The sequence below is a fragment of the Balaenoptera musculus genome, chromosome 17 (genome assembly GCF_009873245.2).
Source record: "Balaenoptera musculus isolate JJ_BM4_2016_0621 chromosome 17, mBalMus1.pri.v3, whole genome shotgun sequence".
In the NCBI taxonomy this organism is placed as follows: Eukaryota; Metazoa; Chordata; class Mammalia; order Artiodactyla; family Balaenopteridae; genus Balaenoptera; species Balaenoptera musculus.
The window spans coordinates 63,263,633-63,286,462 of NC_045801.1; the positions used below are offsets into that span (position 1 = coordinate 63,263,633).

General features: G+C 39.1%; 1 protein-coding gene across 2 annotated transcripts in view; it reads left to right on the top strand.

Annotated features, from left to right (window-relative positions):
* C17H8orf89 (chromosome 17 C8orf89 homolog) overlaps positions 1–22,830 on the top strand; it is a 68,712-nt gene that overhangs the window by 40,157 nt on the left and 5,725 nt on the right. Inside the window, exons 6-7 of one of the 2 annotated variants that reach the window (XM_036829901.1) lie at positions 1,068–1,106; positions 7,747–7,934. In XM_036829901.1, coding sequence (XP_036685796.1) covers positions 1,068–1,106; positions 7,747–7,886 — 179 coding nt within the window. In that variant the 3' untranslated portion in view covers positions 7,887–7,934. The remainder of the gene's footprint in view (positions 1–1,067; positions 1,107–7,746; positions 7,935–22,830) is intronic. The other variant, XM_036829900.1, reaches the window with a different exon arrangement.

Sequence of the window (22,830 nt, forward strand, 5' to 3'; positions counted from 1 at the left end):
TCTCTCCGCTTTGCCTCCGCACCCCTGTGGCTGCGCTCTCCTCCGTGGCTCCGAAGCTTCCCCCCTCTGCCACCCGCAGTCTCTGCCCGCGAAGGGGCTCCTAGTGCGTGGAAATCTTTCCTCCTTCACAGCTCCCTCCCACTGGTGCAGGTGCCGTCCCTATTCTTTTGTCTCTGTTATTTCTTTTTTCTTTTGCCCTACCCAAGTACCGGGGGAGTTTCTTGCCTTTTGGGAGGTCTGACGTCTTCTGCCAGCGTTCAGTGGGTGTTCTGTAGGAGCAGTTCCACGTGTAGATGTATTTCTACTGTATCTGTGGGAAGGAAGGTGATCTCCGCGTCTTACTCTTCCGCCATCTTCTCTCCTCCCGGGTTTTTTTAAATATAAATGAAAGTTTAATTTTATCAAACATTTTTCTGAATTGATTGAGATAATCTTGTGATTTTCTGTTTAATTTTTTAAAATAAATTTCTCATATTTTTAAAAATATTTATTTATTTGGCTATGTGGGGTCTTAGTTGCAGCATGCGGGATCTTTTTAGTTGCAGCATGCAAACTCTTAGCTGCAGCATGTGGGCTCTAGTTCCCTGACCAGGGCTCGAATCCAGTCCCCCTGCATTGGGAGTGCGGAGTCTTAGCCACTGGACCACCAGGAAAGTCCCCTGTTTAATTTTCTAATGTGAAAAATAACATTTGTAGATTTTGTAATGTTAAGCTACTCTTACATTCCTTGGATACCCCCATTGAAGGCATGATGTATTATCTTTTATGTGTACTGCCATATTTAATATGCTAATATTTTATTGGGTTTTAAAATCTATGTTGATGAGTGAGATTACCACTAATTTTCCTTTCTGTCCTCTCCTTGTCTGGATTCAGTGTCAAGACTGTAATGGCCTCATGGAATGAACTGGGGAGTATTCTGCTTTTTCTATTCTCTGAAGGATATGACCTAAAATTGGAATGATCTCTCCCTTGAAAGTCTGATAGAGTTCATTTGTAAAATCATTTGGATCACTTGTTTTCTTTGGAGGAATCTTTTAATATTAATTTAGTTATTTTAATTTTAGGACTCTTAAGGCATTCTAATTCTCCTTCCATCAATTTTGGTAAGTTATATCTTCTAGAATGTTTTGCATTTTGTCTAAGTTTTCAAATTTATTGGCATAAAGTTTAGTCTTTGCTTTACCTATGCTTCTCTTCATATTATTTATTTGGGCCTTCTGCCTTTTTTTTAAATTAATCTAACTGGAAGTTTTCCTTTATTATTAGTCTTTTCAGTGAAGAACTCTTGTCTTTTTAAAAATCTTTCTAATTGTAAGTTTGTTTTCTACTTCATTGATTTCTCCTCTTTCCTGTATTGTCTTCCATGTTCTTTGGGTTATTCTTTTCCTAACGTATATCTTATACCTAGCTTACTAATTTTCAGTCTTCTTTTCTAACACAGGAATTTTAGGGTATAAACCCCTCTATGTACAACTTTTGTTGCATTGCACAAGTTTTGTAATATTTTCTTTATCATTTAGTTACAAGTATTTTTTTTTTTTTTTTTTTTTTTTTTTTTAGTTGTTTTGTTTGTTTTTTTATACTGTAGGTTCTTATTAGGCATCAATTTTATACACATCAGTGTATACATGTCAATCCCAATCGCCCAATTCAGCACACCACCATCCCCACCTCACCGCAGTTTTCCCCCCTTGGTGTCCCTATGTCCATTCTCTACATCTGTGTCTCAACTTCTGCCCTGCACACTGGCTCATCTGTACCATTTTTTTAGGTTACACATACATGCATTAATATACGATATTTGTTTCTCTCTTTCTGACTTACTTCACTCTGTATGACAGTCTCTAGATCCATCCACGTCTCAACAAATGACTCAATTTCGTTCCTTTTTATGGCTGAGTAATATTCCATTGTATGTATGTACCACATCTTCTTTATCCATTCGTCTGTTGATGGGCATTTAGGTTGCTTCCATGACCTGGCTATTGTAAATAGTGCTGCAATGAACATTCGGGTGCATGTGTCTTTTTGAATTACGGTTTTCTCTGGGTATATGCCCAGTAGTGGGATTGCTGGGTCATATGGTAATTCTATTTTTAGTTTTTAAGGAACCTCCATATTGTTCTCCATAGTGGCTGTATCAATTTACATTCCCACCAACAGTGCAAGAGGGTTCCCTTTTCTCCACACCCTCTCCAGCATTTGTTGTTTGTAGATTTTCTGATGATGCCCATTCTAACAGGAGTGAGGTGATACCTCATTGTAGTTTTGATTTGCATTTCTCTAATAATTAGTGATGTTGAGCATCTTTTCATGTGCTTCGTGGCCGTCTGTATGTCTTCTTTGGAGAAATGTCTATTTAGGTCTTCTGCCCATTTTTGGATTGGGGTGTTTGTTTCTTTGATATTGAGCTGAATGAGCTGTTTATATATTTTGGAGATTAATCCTTTGTCCGTTGATTCATTTGCAAATATTTTCTCCCATTCTGAGGGTTGTCTTTTCGTCTTGTTCATGATTTCCTTTGCTGTGCAAAAGCTTTGAAGTTTCATTAGGTCCCACTTGTTTATTTTTGTTTTTATTTCCATTACTCTAGGAGGTGGATCAAAAAAGATCTTGCTGTGATTTATGTCAAAGAGTGTTCTTCCTATGTTTTCCTCTAAGAGTTTTATAGTGTCCAGTCTTATATTTAGGTCTCTAATCCATTTTGAGTTTATTTTTGTGTATGGTGTTAGGGAGTATTCTAATTTCATTCTTTTACATGTAGCTGTCCAGTTTTCCCAGCACCACTTATTGAAGAGACTGTCTTTTCTCCATTGTATATCTTTGCCTCCTTTGTCATAGATTAGTTGACCATAGGTGCGTGGGTTAATCTCTGGGCTTTCTATCTTGTTCCATTGATCTATGTTTCTGTTTTTGTGCCAGTACCATATTGTCTTGATTACTGTAGCTTTGTAGTATAGTCTGAAGTCAGGGAGTCTGATTCCTCCAGCTCCATTTTTTTGCCTCAAGGCTGCTTTGGCTATTCGGGGTCTTTTGTGTCTCCATACAAATTTTAAGATGATTTGTTCTAGCTCCGTAAAAAATGCCATTGGTAATTTGATAGGGATTGCATTGAATCTGTAGATTGCTTTGGGTAGTATACTCATTTTCACAATGTTGATTCTTCCAATCCAAGAACATGGTATATCTCTCCATCTGTTGGTATCATCTTTAATTTCTTTCATCAGTGTCTTATAGTTTTCTGCATACAGGTCTTTTGTCTCCCTAGGTAGGTTTATTCCTAGGTATTTTATTCTTTTTGTTGCAATGGTAAATGGGAGTGTTTCCATAATTTCTCTTTCAGATTTTTCATCATTAGTGTATAGGAATGCAAGAGATTTCTTTGCATTAATTTTGTATCCTGCAACTTTACCATATTCATTAATTAGCTCTAGCAGTTTTCTGGTGGCAGTTTTAGGATTCTCTATGTATAGTATCATGTCATCTGCAAACAGTGACAGTTTTACTTCTTCTTTTCCAATTTGTACTCCTTTTATTTCTTTTTCTTCTCTGATTGCCGTGGCTAGGACTTCCAGAACTATGTTGAATAATAGTGGTGAGAGTGGACATCCTTGTCTCGTTCCTGATCTTAGAGGAAATGCTTTCAGTTTTTCACCATTGAGAATGATGTTTGCTGTGGGTTTGTCATATATGGCCTTTATTATGTTGAGGTAGGTTCCCTCTATGCCGACTTTCTGGAGAGTTTTTATCAGAAATGGGTGTTGAATTTTGTCAAAAGCTTTTTCTGCATCTATTGAGATGATCATATGGTTTTTATTCTTCAATTTGTTAATATGGTGTATCACATTGATTGATTTGCGTATATTGAAGAATCCTTGCATCCCTGGGATAAATCCCACTTGATCGTGGTGTATGATCCTTTTAATGTGTTGTTGGATTCTGTTTGCTAGTATTTTGTTGAGGATTTTTGCATCTATATTCATCAGTGATATTGGTCTGTAATTTTCTTTTTTTGTAGTGTCTTTGTCTGGTTTTGGTATCAGGGTGATGGTGGCCTCATAGAATGAGTTTGGGAGTGTTCCTTCCTCTGCAATTTTTTGGAAGAGTTTGAGAAGGATGGGTGTTAGCTCTTCTCTAAATGTTTGATAGAATTCACCTGTGAAGCCATCTGGTCCTGGACTTTTGTTTGTTGGAAGATTTTTAATCACAGTTTCAATTTCATTACTTGTGATTGGTCTGTTCATATTTTCTGTTTCTTCCTGATTCAGTCTTGGAAGGTTATACCTTTCTAAGAATTTGTCCATTTCTTCCAGGTTGTCCATTTTATTGGCATAAAGTTGCTTGTAGTAGTCTCTTAGGATGCTTTGTATTTCTGCGGTGTCTGTTGTAACTTCTCCTTTTTCATTTCTGATTTTATTGATTTGAGTCCTCTCCCTCTTTTTCTTGATGAGTCTGGCTAATGGCTTATCAATTTTGTTTATCTTCTCAAAGAACCAACTTTTAGTTTTATTGATCTTTGCTATTGTTTTCTTTGTTTCTATTTCATTTATTTCTGCTCTGATCTTTATGATTTCTTTCCTTCTGCTAACTTTGGGTTTTGTTTGTTCTTCTTTCTCTAGTTTCTTTAGGTGTAAGGTTAGATTGTTTACTTGAGCTTTTTCTTGTTTCTTTAGGTAGGCTTGTATAGCTATAAACTTCCCTCTTAGAACCGCTTTTGCTGCATCCCATAGGTTTTGGGTCGTCGTGTTTTCATTGTCATTTGTCTCTAGGTATTTTTTTATTTCCTGTTTGATTTCTTCAGTGATCTCTTGGTTTTTTAGTAATGTATTGTTTAGCCTCCATGTGTTTGTCTTTTTTACGTTTTTTTTCCCTGTAATTCATTTCTAATCTCATAGCGTTGTGGTCAGAAAAGATGCTTGATATGATTTCAATTTTCTTAAATTTACTGAGGCTTGATTTGTGACCCAAGATGTGATCTATCCTGGAGAATGTTCCGTGCGCACTTGAGAAGAACGTGTAATCTGCTGTTTTTGGATGGAATGTCCTATATATATCAATTAAATCTATCTGGTCTATTGTGTCATTTAAAGCTTCTGTTTCCTTATTTATTTTCATTTTGGATGATCTGTCCATTGGTGTAAGTGAAGTGTTAAAGTCCCCCACTATTATTGTGTTACTGTCGATTTCCTCTTTTATAGCTGTTAGCAGTTGCCTTATGTATTGAGGTGCTCCTATGTTGGGTGCATATATATTTATAATTGTTATATCTTCTTCTTGGATTGATCCCTGGATCATTATGTAGTGTCCTTCCTTGTCTCTTGTAACATTCTTTATTTTAAAGTCTATTTTATCTGATATGAGTATAGCTACTCCAGCTTTCTTTTGATTTCCATTTGCATGGAATATCTTTTTCCATCCCCTCACTTTCAGTCTGTATGTGTCCCTAGGTCTAAAGTGGGTCTCTTGTAGACAGCATATATATGGGTCTTGTTTTTGTATCCATTCAGCCAGTCTATGTCTTTTGGTTGGAGCATTTAATCCATTCACGTTTAAGGTAATTATCGATATGTATGTTCCTATGACCATTTTCTTAATTGTTTTGGGTTTGTTTTTGTAGGTCCTTTTCTTCTCTTGTGTTTCCCACTTAGAGAAGTTCCTTTAGCATTTGTTGTAGAGCTGGTTTGGTGGTACTGAATTCTCTTAGCTTTTGCTTGTCTGTAAAGCTTTTGATTTCTCCATCAAATCTAAATGAGATCCTTGCCGGGTAGAGTAATCTTGGTTGTAGGTTCTTCCCTTTCATCACTTTAAGTATATCATGCCACTCCCTTCTGGCTTGCAGAGTTTCTGCTGAGAAATCAGCTGTTAACCTTATGGGAGTTCCCTTGTATGTTATTTGTCGTTTTTCCCTTGCTGCTTTCAATAATTTTTCTTTGTCTTTAATTTTTGCCACTTTGATTACTATGTGTCTCGGCGTGTTTCTCCTTGGGTTTATTCTGTATGGGACTCTCTGCGCTTCCTGGACTTGGGTGGCTATTTCCTTTCCCATGTTAGGGAAGTTTTCGACTATAATCTCTTCAAATATTTTCTCTGGTCCTTTCTCTCTCTCTTCTCCTTCTGGGACCCCTATAATGCGAATGTTGTTGCGTTTAATGTTGTCCCAGAGGTCTCTTAGGCTGTCTTCATTTCTTTTCATTCTTTTTTCTTTAGTCTGTTCCGCAGCAGTGAATTCCACCATTCTGTCTTCCAGGTCACTTATCCGTTCTTCTGCCTCAGTTATTCTGCTATTGATTCCTTCTAGTGTAGTTTTCATTTCAGTTATTGTATTGGTCATCTCTGTTTGTTTGTTCTTTAATTCTTCTAGGTCTTTGTTAATCATTTCTTGCATCTTCTCAATCTTTGCCTCCATTCTTATTCCGAGGTCCTGGATCATCTTCACTATCATTATTCTGAATTCTTTTTCTGGAAGGTTGCCTATCTCCACTTCATTTAGTTGTTTTTCTGGGGTTTTTTCTTGTTCCTTCATCTGGTACATAGCCCTCTGCCTTTTCATCTTCTCTATCTTTCTGTAACTGTGGTTTTTGGTGTTACAAGTATTTTTAATGTTTATTACAATTTCTTTTTTTGATGGATGAATAATTTAGAATGTGTGTATACATTTCTAAATATTTGAGAATTTTAAGACTTATTTCCAACTTAATTGTATTGGTCTGTATGATACCAATTCTTTAAAGTTTTTTGAGGTTTGCTTAATGCTTAGAATCTAGTTATTTTGTAGCCAGAGAGTCTAAGTGATAAGTCCATCTTACTGCTAAGAACTGGAATCCTGATCGATTCTTCCCTTCTACTCTCTGTCTGAAATTCCCACTCTCATTACACACCCAAATAAAACAAACAAAAATACCAACCACACTGGAGAATTGAGGTCAATTTTATTTTTGGCACTTGAAACTGAAGTTAAACAATAGTATTTTAAAGCAATACGGATCAGTGTATTATTTTCAAAGCCTTGTATGCTTCTAAATAGAAGTATTTATACATATTACGTATTTAGGGCAATATTTGTGATTACATGGGAACTCCGAATGGATGCATCTGGGTTTAAATCCTGCCTCTAACAATGTCTAAACTCTTTTTTAATTCTGTAATCCAAGATAGTACTAGTTACCTACTTCATAGTATTGTTGTGTGGATGATATAGATGAAGAATACTTGAAATAGAGAGATCATTCAATAATTGTTATGTTATTATTGTTATTACTATCCTTCAAAATAGAAACTTGATTAATGCTGTTTCAGTTAGTGAGTGACTTATTTTACTTTATAATTTTACAATTTTACCTCAACATTTATGAGAAATCGTTTTGTTTGGAGACAGTAACTTGATAAGCATGTAAGGTATGAAATGAGTTATTAATGGAGATCATGCCTTTTATTTTGGAATAAATTCCACAGCCATCCCATGTTTTAAGAAGCACATGACAGACTCAGATTCAGTTTTATATCATTAAATATAAACATTAAGCATTTTTTAGTTAAATATTTTTTGAGGTGACTTGCCATCCCAGTCACTTTAGAAAGTTAAGTAGCTTTAATTTCTACTTCAAAGAATGTGTTATATGAAGAACTGGTGGTGTTTCATGGTGATTTGAGGAACAGATATTTGATGTATACTCTTTTAGAGAATATCATTCATGTGTGCTTAATTTAATTGTAATAACAGTTTTGGGGTTTTTTTCTTTACAGGTTCTGGCTTCAGCGATCCTCTTGCTGGAGCACCATCTCAGTACTTACAGAGACTTTCTAAAATGGCCATTTTGGAGTATGATACCATTCGTCAAGAAACAACCAGAAAATTAAAAAAGAGCAAGAAACAAGAGCTTTGAGACTGCTGATTATCCTTTGGTGTGATGCTTTCTTCACTGACTTTTAAGGTTTGTCTTTTTCCGTTCTTTTCCCTTTTTCTTTTCTTTTTTGATATATGATATGATGTGTAATAATTTACATACAATGGAAATGTAAATAGGAAACAAATATTTTCTGTTATATACAGCATATGTTATATTTTGTTAATCTTACAGACATTTAAGTTATTATTTATACAGTTTATATATGGGGACATAAGCATAAGAAAAATTATATTCTATGAATTTTATGCACATTGGTTATATCTTTTGATTCAATTTGATAAATGTTTTTTGAGTATCTATCTGTACAATGACGTTTGCTAGGAGCTGCAGAATATTCAAGAATGAGTCCTCATTGTTAGGGTTAGAAGGCTCCCAATGAGAACCCCTTCTTTTCCCTGCTTGAGCTTGAAAGCAGTTGTGAGATAAGTATTCAAGCAAATGAAAATGAAAATATTAGTTTTGTTTGCTGATAAAACCTGGAAGGGAAATCCTGGCTTAGATGTGTGGCAACAGTGGGCTTCCTAACACTGAACTTCAGAATTGGGCAAATGTACACACTCAGGTATTGCTCACCTCAGGCTCACCTGCTGAATCGGGCCTTTACTACCAAGCAGAACAAGACATCTCTACTGCGTAGACAGGTGGATCCCTGAGGGGAAGGTGGGTGGGAAGAGAGACTCGCTCAATCTCTAGGGGAGGAGGACGAAGGTCTAGGTCAAGAGGAAAAACTCCTCCTCAAGAAAGCCTGAGGAGTGGGGGAGAAGTGTTTGTCAATGCAAGTCCCTGAAAAACAGGGAGAAATCAAGGATACCAATGGCTGATCCAGCAGAGAATGAGAAATGGGCCATAAGAGAACAACAGAGTGTTAACAGAGGAACAAAAATGAGGCAGTAATGTCCAACAGGGAGGTCAGAGAAAGCTTCACGGAAGATGCAGTGTTAGAAATGGGCCTTAAAGACATGAAAGATGGAGGGAGAGGGCATTTCTAGAAAGATGGAATAACATAGCAAGGACATACTATGCGTTTGGGAACGACGTACTTGGCTGGAGCACTAGGTGATATAGGGCAAACTTCATCAATTCACGTGCCTTCAGACACCACGCCAGTAGCACATTGAATGATACCAATCAGATGAAGGCTGTGGTGACCTGGGGCATGTTTCTCCATTCATAAACAGGCACTCACTGCCTAGCTTCAGCCCTCTTGTCGTGTGGGAATGTGGACCCAAAGTTGCCAGATATTCTAACTTTTCATGAGAAGCCAGAATCTGGATTTTTGTGAAATCTTCCGATGTGTAAATATTAGCAACTAATTCAAAATAAGCAACTTATAATTAAAAATTTATAAAGCCATTGTGCAAGCCGAAGAAAATTACATGGGCAAGCCAGATCTGGCTTTGTGGGGCTATTTATTTATTTAAATTTGTTTATTTATTTATGTATTTATTTATTTTGGGCTGTGTTGGGTCTTCACTGCATGCGGGCTTTCTCTAGTTTCAGTGAGCGGGGGCTACTCTTCATTGTGGTGCGTGGGCTTTTCATTGCGGTGGCTTCTCTTGTTGCGGAGCACAGGCTCTAGGCGCACGGGCTTCAGTAGTTGCGGCACACGGGCTCAGTAGTTGTGGCACATGGGCTTAGTTGCTCCGCGGCATGTGAAGTCTTCCCGGACCAGGGCTCGGACCCGTGTCCCCTGCACTGGCAGGCGGATTCTTAACCACTGTGCCACCAGGGAAGTCCCTGTGGGGTCATTTATTTATGCATCCTCAGGATCAAAGGACTAGAGGCGATAGGGCTCAAAGCATAACTTGATCACATCTGGTAGAGAACATTCAGATGCCAAGCATGAGTCTGTATTTTCTCTGTTTCACAATGGAAAATTTTGGCAATGAAAGTAAATTATTGCTTTTGTGATTTAGGAAGATTCATCCAGGTTTAATTTGTAGGCTAGATTGTAGTGGGAGGAGACTGGAGATAGGGAAACCAGTCAGGAGGTTTTTATAAAAATTGAGGTAAGAATCTCTCAGTAGAAATGTAGAAACAGGAATGGGAAGGACAGATTAAGATAATTAGGACATCAAGGCAAAGGATTTAAGATCCTTTGATTAGATATAGGCTATCAGGAGAGGAAGAATCAAAACCAGCTTATTTCTGGTCTTAGACATAAGTTTCTCAGGAGATGCTAGTTTTGGGGGGAAATGAGGATGAGTGCAACTTTGGGTATATTCAGTTTAATGTGCCATCAGGACATCCACAGAGAGATGCCAAGCAGGTAGTTGAAAGCAGATGTGTAGTTCCAGAAAAAGATACTGACTAGAGTTAAAACTTTGAGAAACATTTGCATAACCAAGGCTGTGTTTTCCCCAATAAAAGAGTAGAGAGAGAAAAGAACCCAAATTTATAAGGGATGAGAGGAAATAGGTAGAAGACAAATGAAGAAGGAGAAGGAGAAGAAGAAAAATAAACTATCACAGATGTAGGAGAATGAACATATTCTATGTCCTTGCATGCTCTATATTAATGTATAAAATACACTATTAATGTGTGTTTATATGCATTACATGATGCATTAGTTCCTAGGGAAATAACCAAATAAACTTAAGTGGATGTGTTTCTGCCTACATTGAATTTTGATGGAGAATGATTTAGATATTACCTGTACCTTTTCTATGTTCTGACCACCTCCTCCAAGTGTGGCCAATGATTTAAGAAATGAGAAGTGGGAGAAAAGGTTTTCTCAAACAAAAATTTGATGAACTTTTAAAAAATTTATTGAAGTATAGTTGATTTACAATGTTGTGTTAATTTCTACTGTACAGCAAAGTGATTCAGTTACGCATATATATACATTCTAAGAACACGGTACAATTTATGTCAGAGAATATTTTGTGGATAGGCACTTCTAAACACCTTTGATTATCAGATGGATTTCATTTATTGAGCTCCTACATGTACTCTAAACATTTAATATTTTTGTAAACCTTATGAAAACCCTAAAAAGTAGGTAGGTGATATTATTCCTATTTTATAAAATAAGTAGATTGAGGATTGTTTTACACTTGGTCTCCAGCTAGAAATAGGAGAACTAGAATTCTAACCTACTAGGATTTAAAGCCCATATACATAAAATCAGTAGAATAATAGTTGTTTTAAAACTTAAACTTAGTTGATACAGCATGGTTTAATTACTTAAAATTTAGAGCAAGATAGTAAATACTTGCACAGAAAAAGATATCTCCTAGTATTGAGTTGAGTTCCTGACTTATGACACTAACATATCTTGGAGCATTTATACCAGTAGAGTAGAAAGACCCCTCCCCCATCTCCCCTATGAAAGAGTTCAACTGAAGCCAATTCAAGAAAGGAGTGGAATGTTTATTTCTTTTTAATAAGTGAGATATGCTAACGATAATTAATCATTTTGGGATTGAACTTAACATGTTTTTCATCAAGTCTTAAAAAAAAAAAACCAACAACACAGGCTCTACTTCCTTACACTGCATTTACTCTTTTTGTTCCTCATGAACTTTTTAGAAAAACCAACATGTATTTGGTGCTCAGAAGGCTCAAATCATCCCCAGTTGAGCAGACCCAAGATTTAGACATAAGGATAAGATGCCAACTTCTGATATTGTAGCTACCGTGGATGTTAATTTTATGCTTGGGATGAAGACAGTGTTGCCAGAGTGACCCTTTTGCATTTGTGATTTGGAAATTCCTCCAGTGTAAGCAATATCAGTCACAATTTGGGGAAACTAGACCTTACGATAAATATTTAGGATGGGAGAATAGAGTCCTGATTTTAGGATGAGAAAACAGTTCTTTACAAAGAATGATTACTTCAGTGAAGGACAAATCATTAGTCAATGATAGTTCTGAAGACATTTCCTGAGAAGGCATTGTTCATCAAGCAACATTTTAATATGTAATTTAGACTCCTGAGTACATATAGTCACCATGAAGCAGATGCCATGTCTTAGATTAAAGAATGGGTATGTTAATTAATATCTTGTGATTCTGATTCACAGTCTCTGTGAATTTGGTTGATGTGAATTGGTACACAGATCCTGATCATCCTGGGCAATTAATGAAATGAGGGTGTTTTTTTTTTTTACTAGAAAAATAACTTTAGTATTTTTGGGAAAATAGAATACATTTTTAGGAATGTCAGCAATGTAGAAAAGTACAAATAAAAAGTTTACAAAGCACTTCAAATCTCACACACTCATAAATAACATCAGGTAAACATCTTTCTCTGCATATATGCAGATAGATACAGAAATACCTGTATTAAAACAGATAATTCTGTGCATCCTATGTTTAAATAAAGTTAATTTTACTCTTGTAAAAGAAATAAGTGAAACTGAAGTCATGGCTAAAATCCAAATGTTATTAAATTTAAAATATTTTATAATATAGGTCTAGATCTTCTTTCCTAAAAGAGATTTTTTTTTTTCCTAAAATATTCCTCTTCAAGAAACTTCTGGTTCTGGTCGAAAACATTTGTCAACTTAGAAAAACCTACCTAGTCTTCTAAAGATGAGTTTAAAAAGTTTCCAGATACTGCCTTTGTTGCAAGGGAAACTTAAGCATAAGTACTACACAGAGACCTTGGGACTTGAACTGCATTCTCCACTAGGGTTGGTCTCTGTTTCACTTAGTCACTCACACTTATAAAGGGTCTTCTATGGGACAATAAGTCACCACACCCAAAGATAATTAACCCCTTTGCAGAACCAGCAAATCTTTATAACATTAATAAAGTGAACAAAATGTTGAGAGAGAAAGAGAGAGAGAGATTCTTCTGTAAGGTTTTTCAAAGTTAAGCATGCATCCAGATCTGGAGAGCTTGTTAAAATACAGATTCTTATAGGTCTGGGGTGGGCTTGAGAATTTGCATTTCTAACAAGCTCCCAGGTGATGCTGATACTCTGATCCCCGGATCACACTTTGAGTAGCCTGCCTGAGAATCACCTGCACTTAGAGTTACCTGGTGCATTTTTGAGACACACCATAGTCCAGGCTCTACTCCCAGAGAATCTGATCTAGCTGGTTTGGGGTGGCCACTGAACATGGGTAAGTTTTAAAATCTCCCCAGGGATCGTAATGTGCAACTAGGTCTGAGGATTACATTGAAATGTTAAGAGATTATGAAAAATATCAAGAAATTGATATAACCTTTTTCCTTCTATTCAGAGCTTTATGGACACTATTACATTGTCTCCCGGCATTAGTTGTTGCTGTGGAGAAATCTGATTCTTCACCATTTTTTAATCCCTTGTAGATTATTTGCCATTTCTGCCTGGATGTCTAAAGATTTTCTTGATTCTTGAAACTGAATCAGAGTATGACTCACTGTGTGTTGTCCTAGATCAAAATTTCCTGGAACATAGTATGTTCTTTCAAAGCTGCATATTCCATTTTTTCTACATTTTTGGGAAATTTTTTCTTTCATTGTATCTTTGAATACTCACTCCTTCTGTCCCAAATTTTTGAATTCTCTACTTCAGGAACACCAGACATGCCTGAGATCATCTTTATCTGTTTTCAGTATCTGGCGAGTTGGAAAATAAGATTTGTCAATATTTTTCTATTTTCTTTCTGATTAATCTGTGGAATTATTTTTTCTCCCCTAGCTGTGTTGGCTGTTGATGATTTTAGTGTTTCTTCTAGGTCAGCTATTCTCCACTGTGCCCGGCAAGGTGAAGGTATTATTTTCCCATTTTATAGACAAAGAAATTGTGATTTAATAACTTACCCAAGTTTCCACAGCTCACAGGTCCCAGAGCCCAGGTTTGAACCTGGGTTTACCTGAATCCCAGGTCCCTGCTTTCTCCGTCACAGTACAACCCTCTTTGAAAATGTCATCTTGAATGTCCTTCCAATTCAAAAAGTGCTTGTGGGCAGGTCCCTGCCTGCCCTACTCAGACTCACCCATCGGCAACATTTAATGGATGGGCCATTTGTGCTGGGTGCTAGATGAGGGCTGTGGGGACATTGTCGACTGTCGTTAATTCCTCCTTCCTCACGCCATGTAGGGCATGAAGCTTCAGAGTGACAGTCTAGCTTTCCCACCTCAGAAAACAAATAGAAATATTATAGAACCCTAAGGAACAGTTTAAAATTTAAATAATCACTGGCATCTATATAGTGATTTATGGATTACAAAGCCCTTACACTCACATAATTTCATTAGCACCTTGGAAGATGAGGTTACACAGGGATGTTACATATGGATGATTTCATGGATGAGGATAGCAGAGGGTTCCCTTGGTGCCACACGCTTACTGACAGGCAGCTCCACTGTACCTTGCCATCAGAAACACTTTCTAAATCTCCTTTAGCTCCATTGTAGACTCATATAATCAGCCATATAATTTCAAGTGCTTGACATTTATTTGGTTTTTCCATCTGGATTTTTCTCCTTTGAAAATAAGGGTGGACTGCCAATTGGAATTACGAACTGGCTCCTATTGGAATGGGTTTGGGGTGTTGAATAAATGACTGATGTCAGCAGACACCCCGAGTCAGAAGAAAGGTGAACTAAGACCTGCTTTAGAATAAATATTTGTGATTCCTCGAGCAGTTCTTCCCTCTTAATGTATGGCTTTTTCAGAATGCTTACGGTCTGTGTCCTGACTGATGCCTGTGTTTAAAGAAGTATAGAAATTGCCACCAGTGCCTGGTGATTCCATCAAACTATTCAGCTAAACATAGAAAATGTATGAGTTCACAGTTACAGGCATAATTTACCTTCCTCGGAATACAAGTTGATACCTACATAAAATGGACATGTGAGGAGAAGAATGCTTTTGATTCATGGCGTGTTTTTCTTGTGTTACATTTTTAATCTGAAACTAAAGAGATATCAGTCTGTAATTTTTCTACAACTCCACAAACCTGAGTATAAGCTGAGATAATGTGCTCATGAAGAGAAACCAAAATCCTGTCTTCCAAAAAACTGAATCTGGTCAAATAAGGCCGCCAGGGACCTTATCCTAAAATTGATAACTCTGAGGGATATGACAGACTTAAATCCATGCTTATGGAGTGGTGTTTTGGCAACAACAGAAAGATGGAAGAAAAGACGGAAGAAAAGACAAGACATCTCTGGCGCATGTCAGGTCAATTTCATTTAATGCAAATGTATTTTAGCAGATTAAATACATTCACAAATTGATTTACACGTTAGAAGATTTGGCACATACACTGGAAACAATTCTGGGCAGCTATCCATCCACCCACTACAGGTCTTGTTTGGACAGTCTTTCTGTGTGTGTGGTAAAATACACATAACATAAAGTTTACTATCTTAGCCATTTTTTTTTAGCACACATCCTGTCTCAATTTTATTAAGTTTAATATACATTAAATTTTCAATCCCATTCATTAAAACCATGCAGATTCAATGTATGCATTTCTACAACTAAAATTCCCTTTCTAGTGAATGGCAGAAAGAGGAAACACCAACATTTTGATGATTCAGTATTTTTGGAAGTTTTTTTTTTTCTTTTTTAATATCTTTTTTTATTATAGTTGATTTACAATGTTGCGTTAGTTTCTGCTGTACAGCAAAATGTATCAGTTACACATATACATATTTTAAGTGTTCAATTCAGTGGCATTAATACCCTGTCATCGACAATCTCGCATTCTCTTGGTGTTTTGTTTAGGACTGACTTCCTTTCTTCTCTCCTACTTCACTTCTCTCTTCTTAGCTTGACTCTGGCCATCCTAACCCATAGGCAAAAAATTCTGACACTTTGTACAAAAGCGAAAAAAGAATGATTCACATGGCACCCCTGGCAGGATATCTAGTCAAAACCTGACTTCAACAGTGATGGAAATTGGTCTTAGAGAAAGAGCTGCAGGCTCTCAGGGAAATGCAGGCACTCTGATATGTGTACATAGACTGAATAGGGCTGAAAGCAGAGTCCTGGTCACGCACTGCGGTGGGAACTCCACACACAGTGGCAAGATGTAGCCTCCGCTTTGGAAATGGAGCCTTCCAAGAGAGGAAGACAGGACACTCCTGTTACGATGTAGTTCGATCCCCTGAATTCCTGTGAAACCTGTTCAAGGAATCTTTTTTTTTTTTTTTTTTTTTTTTTAATTTTTATTTATTTATTTATTTATTTATTTACTTATTTATTTATTTATGGCTGTGTTGGGTCTTCGTTTCTGTGCGAGGGCTTTCTCCAGTTGTGGCAAGTGGGGACCACTCTTCATCGCGGTGCGCAGGCCTCTCACCATCGCGGCCTCTCCTGTTGCGGAGCACAGGCTCCAGACGCGCAGGCTCAGCAATTGTGGCTCACGGGCCCAGTTGCTCTGCGGCATGTGGGATCTTCCCAGACCAGGGCTCGAACCCGTGTCCCCTGCATTGGCAGGCAGACTCCCAACCACTGCGCCACCAGGGAAGCCCAAGGAATCTTTTTTATAATTTGGTAAAATTAGAAGTCTACTCCTATACAACTTTAGCATAAGTTGTAGATGGCCTTAGGTGAGCATTTCCATCTAAGCATAGGGTTTCCGTGTATTAGAGATTATTTAAATCAACTCGACAACCGCCAAGCTGACCACGTGCAAAGCACAGCAGAGGACATTTAAAGGGAAGCAGGATACAGCTCTTGCCTTCAAGGATTTTACACGCTAATGCAGATGGGTGAGCGTGGATAGCTGTGTGATGGGATGGCATAAATGTTGTAAACTTAGGTAAATACACAGCACTGACTTTCTTTGAGACTTCCCTTCTGGTATGGAGGGTATATGAAACCAATAAGTGAAATACAGTTATGAGGAAATCTTCAAGAAAAATTACTAATTAATCAATTTACTTCAATATGTATTGATTTTGCATGTATCAGGCCCTAAGTTAGTGACTGGAAATCTAAAGAAGAATGAGCACAGTCCGTGTCCTTGAGAGTCTGACACACAGGAAGGGGAAACTGACCGCCACTGACAACACAGTGTAAGGAGAAGCATCTGGTCCCCCTGGGTGTCTGCATCCCTTTCTTGGGTGGAACTTCTCAGGATCCTTTGGACCCTGGAGCATCCGGATCACTGAAGTTGTTGAAGGAGTGATGGGCCTAACCCTGCAGTGCTTGGGTGGACAGGGGACGGAGGGGAAGGCAGCGGAAGGGGGAAAAGGGCAGTGCAAGAAAGGGCAGAGGAAGGAAGATCGTCCGCCAAGAGTCCAGAGGTATCGCCACCCGCCGTCTCAGTGATGGCTCTGCTATGGCTGAAACTGATAGCTGCCTCTTTAAGATGCAATAGTTAAAGCTTCAGTTGCCTGAGAACATTTGTCAACCCTGCAGGTGAACTCATCTACCCCTTTCTACTTCTTGGCAAGCCAAGCCGTAGGGTGTGGCTATGGCCTGAAATAACTTCTAGTCCCTCCTGAGGTCCAGCCCAGGGTCAGGGAGAGGGCCTTGGGGGCCAGACTGAAGCCCCACATGGCCGACTGGTTGCTGGGTGCCACCTGTGTTGCTGTCAGAGCAGTTGGGGAATGTGCTGGACCTTAGACCTCCCAGCAACATGGTGAGTAGCTTTGCCCAGCTGGATGGAGTTCTGAGAGTCACGTGAGAATATGGGTTAACCACGTGGCGTCTGATGTCAGGCTGCCTGGGGTCAAATCCCCACTCTGAAACTTGCTAGCTGTTTAACTGTGGTCAGGTATCTTTGCCTCCCCAAGTGTCACCTGGAAAAGGGGGATGTAAAAAAAAAAAAAAAAATCCAGAATAATAACAATACCTACTTCTTCGGGGTATTGGGAGAGTTAAATAATGTATATAAAGCTCCGAACCCCATGTCTGCCACTTGGTGTTTAATTATGTTGTTTTAATCCTTGGGGATGGTTCCCACCTTGGAGTGTCAGGGGTGGTGTGGAAACAGACGCCCTACGTGAACAGCACGGTAACCCGAGAAGGGCTGATCAGACGCTCTCCCCAATTTGGAAGGGGTTGAGTGGGATACAATGACCAATTCCTGATTTTCTTTTCAATCTTGGCAGAAAGGGTATAATTTTAATAAGATGAAAGGAGGTTTGCAGGCTCCTGACAACAAAGAAAATCACAGGCTACCGCTGTGTGTTCACACCTTCTCTGGATCATCTTAAGGAATCGGATTAAGGAATCCACAGGGAAGGGAGACTCCGGTGCTCCCCACTGACACGTGGCTTGCCCTCTGGGGCACAGGCAGGGGAGAGGAACCCAACTCGAGTCCTCTATTGATAACTGCTGATGGTAAGATGGGGGTGGTGGTACAAGTACGTTGGGGGAGACTTTTCTGAGCATTCCTGAGCTCTCCCGCCAGGCTTGTGGCTCTGATTTCTTAAATGACCTGTTCACAATTGTGAACTCAGGGGAAAGTGAGTATGTCCCTAGCTCCGTGTTTGAAAGATAATAAGTAAATGTTCATATCAGAGTTTAAGCGTTGATACACATTCTCTTAAATGAACTTTTACATTGGCCCCTTCTTTTCACCTTCACTTTCCAAGTAAAGAACAGCAATATCCAACTCTTGTTACTATTTTGGTTCAAGAAGACAGCAGAGGATCTAGGATTCCTTCCCACACACCCCTTCTGGCAGCCCTCTAGTGGCTTTCTCCTCCTAACAATGTTTTTGTTTGTTTGTTTGTTTTTTCCCTTTATTCACAGCCCTATTGCCCAGTGCTTAACCCTGATACAAGAAAGACACATATGACCAGTGCACTTGAAATTGCCAGTCACTGAGTGACTTACTATATTCTGCCTCTGTCTTGAAAACAACAACTTTTGCTGTCTCCTCCCTCATCCCCACTCCCCTAGTTGCCAAGGAAGTATTACTAGAAGTCTGAGAACAGCAAACCTTAAGAGTTGTTAGATTGCTAAGAAGAAGTGTGACATCTTGGAGGCCTGTGAGCTGAGGATGGGTCCAAAGCAGGTGACGTTTAGAGGATGCGCAGATTAATAACTACTGCTGTCGTCTGCCCTGCCGATGTCAGATGCTAAGTATTTAACCAACATTGTTTCATTTATTCCTCACAGCGGCCCAATGAGCCAGGTGTGATTGTTATTATTATTATCGCCATTTTTCAATGAGGCTCAGAGAGATTAGGTAACTTTCTTGAGGTCTCATAGCTGGTTAATGCTAGAACTAGTATTTGAACCCATGTCTGTCTTACACCAAAGCCCAGGCTCTTAACCACTCCAGGATGCAGGACCCTTTGTGAGGTTACACTCTACTCAAGCAGCTTATAGTCTAGAACGATCTGGAATGCATGTCACTGTGTCTTGACGCTGTATCTTAATGCATCGTCACTATTTGTTTACCAAACAGAACATACGTAGCATCTGATTTTGTCACATGAGGGAAGGAAGAGTGGCACTGGTAGACTCAGGTCCCAATGTGATTGAGGCTCACTTTCCCCACAGGCAGTCGCGTGGAGACGGGAACATTTACCCCGTAAGCACAAATGACAGAGTCAGCGCAGTGCTACCAGATGAGGAGACAGCCTGGGGACAGGGGTGGGCTGGGCATGCACTTTCACTGCAGAGGGCCCGTGTTCTGTCCCTGGTTGGGGAAGTAAGATCCCGCAAGCCACGTGGTGCAGCCACAAAAAAAAAAAAAAGATTTGATTTGTGAGCTGTTGCAGACAAATCCCAATATTTTTATCGAATGAAGAGCACTGTTTTCTCCAGGGGTGGCCACGTTGCGGGCCCATAGCGTGACGGAAGGATGGGTTCCCCTGATGATTGCAGATTCACTTCCACGATTCAGCACTAGCTGTGTTATGGGTGGTAACAGGATAGGCACTGCGACAGGGGTGAGGAACGCAGAGATGCTTTGTCCCTTTGTCCCTTCGTGGAGGGAAAGCCAGACCCACAAGCAAACAGTTCTAATCCTGAAGTCCACGTGCAGAAATGGGAGTGTGCACAAGGTTCCGTGTGAGCACAGAAGTGAGAAGGGCTAATTTTGCTTGTAAAACTTCGAGGAGAGTCTCAACTTTGGGAGGAGGCTTTGCGCATAGAGAAGAGAAGAAGAGGTCATGTCCAGGGAACAGTATATTCAACGGCTTGGAGGTCTGACTGTGTGGGTCATTACTGCGGGATAGTGAGTAATTTGTGACCAAGGCATGAGATGTGTATGGGGAGGTGAGGAATTTGGGGACCCCCCCCCATAAAAAGGGTTTATGACAAAGATATGCAGCAAATCTCTTCGTGTTATAGTTTAAACACAACTTCATATCAGTAAAAGTAGGAAAGAAAGCACGGCAATATAATGTTCATGACCACTCTTTTTAGAAAAAGCTTTATCTTTCCAAATATTCAAGAGCGTAATAATTCCTTTGGGTCATGGTCAATTTCTGGACACTGAGCTCCCCATTCAAGCAGAACTCTAGAAAGTAGAAGGATCTTCTTTTTACAATTACATAGAGGCAAGACTGGTGATCATTTATAAGAAGGCTCTCTGGCAAATGGAGGTGGGACTCTTGAATATTTTCTTGATCTTGGGAGGAAAGAAATTTTAAAAAAACACTTCAAGATAAAATAGATAGGACAAAGAGTAAATCCACAGAAGTTTTTGTTTCTTTACTCTTATCATTCAAATAACTTCCATGGATTAGTATGTGCGTGCAAAGAATCCACTGGAAAATTATTTCTAGCTATTTACAAGGTTGCTCTATTTCATAGTTGTAAGCTTTCAAATGGACATTAATAATGAGCTCCAAATGCCAAATGGAAAACTTAATGCGTGTCGTAAGTCTTAAGGCTTCCAGTCCGTTCCAGTCTTTGTATCTGCTACTCAATTAATGACGACACTTAAGCAAATCAGAAAGTACGGCAAAAAAAAGGAAACAATTTGAGAATGCGCTTTGGGCTAATGCTAGAGCGGTTGAAAAAGCGGTGGAGGTTCTGGAACCCCCAGGACATCTCCTCACAGAGTTTGAGTGATTTGGTGCGTCAATTTCAAGTTTGGTTCTCTGAGCCTCTCCCAGAGGATGAGTTCTATCCAGTTCTGGCTCCTGACCTACTCAGAAAGGTCCTCAAAGAAAGAACAAGTTTCTGGAATAAAAGAAAGACTGTTGGCAATTCAACCTTTCCTCTTTGGCAATCACAATGAGAGGTAGAGCACATGTACTCATAACAGAATGGCTTAATTTAAATGACAAGAGGAGATAATGAAACACAAATACAAAAACATAATTCCAATTCCAAGGAGAGATGAAAATTAGCATCAATTCCCCACTTGGGCCCCTTCTGTGTTAACAGAGTCTGTACTGCCCAAGGAATCACAGGGCTGGCCATTGTCTTGGAAAAGGAATGTATTATGAGCATAATGATGTGTGTTCTCAACCATTTTGTGGATTTTAGTTTTCAATGCCCCTCTTTCATGTTTCTTGAGTTTTTCTGGGACAAGATCTCTCCCTCCCACAGGACTACACATGGCCAAATTCATTTTACATTGGATGACAAATTGCATTTGAATTTGTAGGGTTGAAAGGTCAAGGCCGTTCTCTGTTAGTCAACCAGGCTCCCTCCTGGTGTTTCAGTCATGAGACTGTGTTTGAAGGTCCTCTGAGCGGCTGCCTCCTCCAATCCTCATGAATACCTAATTCTGCCCTGACTTGTATTCCTAATTACTGACTCTACCCGCAGGAGGGGGATCATGCCAGGGGATTGACAAAATAAACTGCAGCGGGCCCAGCTCCATATTATTCATCCTGGGGCAGTCAATAGTCAACCATAACCCAGAATTTTGAAAAAGGTCCATTTTCTGAGCCCGTGTCTTGCCCCAAGCTGTCCACCAGAGAATGCTCCGTGAGAATCAGCCTCTTTGCCAGAGCTCTATACGTCCAAAACATTAATTAGCAGGGAATTCCCTGATGGTCCAGTGATTAAGACTCTGCGCTTTCACCGTTCAATCCCTGGTCGGGGAACTAAGATGGTGCAACTGTAAAATGCATGAAGGGTGTGTCTAATCTGAGTAGCCCGTGGGCCCACCAGCCTTTAGCACATACCTTTACCCAGTGGAGAAGGTTTTGTTGCACTAAGTTGACATTAATTTGATTAAAAGTGACTGACCCCAAGATGTGTGGATCTCCTACGAGGACTCTGTCATGTCTCCGCGTGTGCTATGTATAAACATCACGCTGCGTACATACAAACGCACATGAAGAGAAAACACACATCACTCAGACCGTGCTCATGTGAAATGTTGTGCCATTCACACAGATACTAGTTAGAATTTAATTTTGTACTCTCTGCAATAAAATGAGTTTTCATAGACCCTTAGTAGTATAACAGAGATTATAAGTAAAATACTCAGGAAAAAATTTTTTCCAAATACTTATAAGATCTAGCAGAAAGACAAACAACTGAAATGCTAATTCAAGTCATTTTTACATGGTCATTTAAGGAGATCCTTTCAAGATGTTTACTAGGTTATATTAAGAGTTGTTTCGGGACTTCCCGGGTGGTCTGGTGGTTAAGACTCTGCGCTTCCACTGCAAAGGGCACAGGTTTGATCCCTGGTTGGGGAACTAAGAGCCTGCGTGCAGTGCAGTGCCCACCCCTGCAAAAAAAGAATAAAGTGTCAAGAGGTAAAAACACGAACCTAGAACTCTACACCGCATGAAATTATTCTTCAAAAGTGAAGGGGAAATAAAGACCTTCTTAGACAAACAAAAAATGAGGGAAATTGTTGCCAGTAGATTTGCCTTGTGAGAAATATTAAAAGAAGTTCTTGAGAGAGAAGGAAAACAATATAGATCAGATACTTGGATCTACGTAAAGAAAGGAAGAGCATCAGAGAAAGAATACAGGAAAGTAAAATTAAAGAAAAAAAACCCTGTTTCTTCAACTAGTTATTCACCCCTTCTTTAGCCTATGGCACAGAGTACCCTAAATTAAACAGGTTTTCAGAAATGTCTGTTGATAATTCT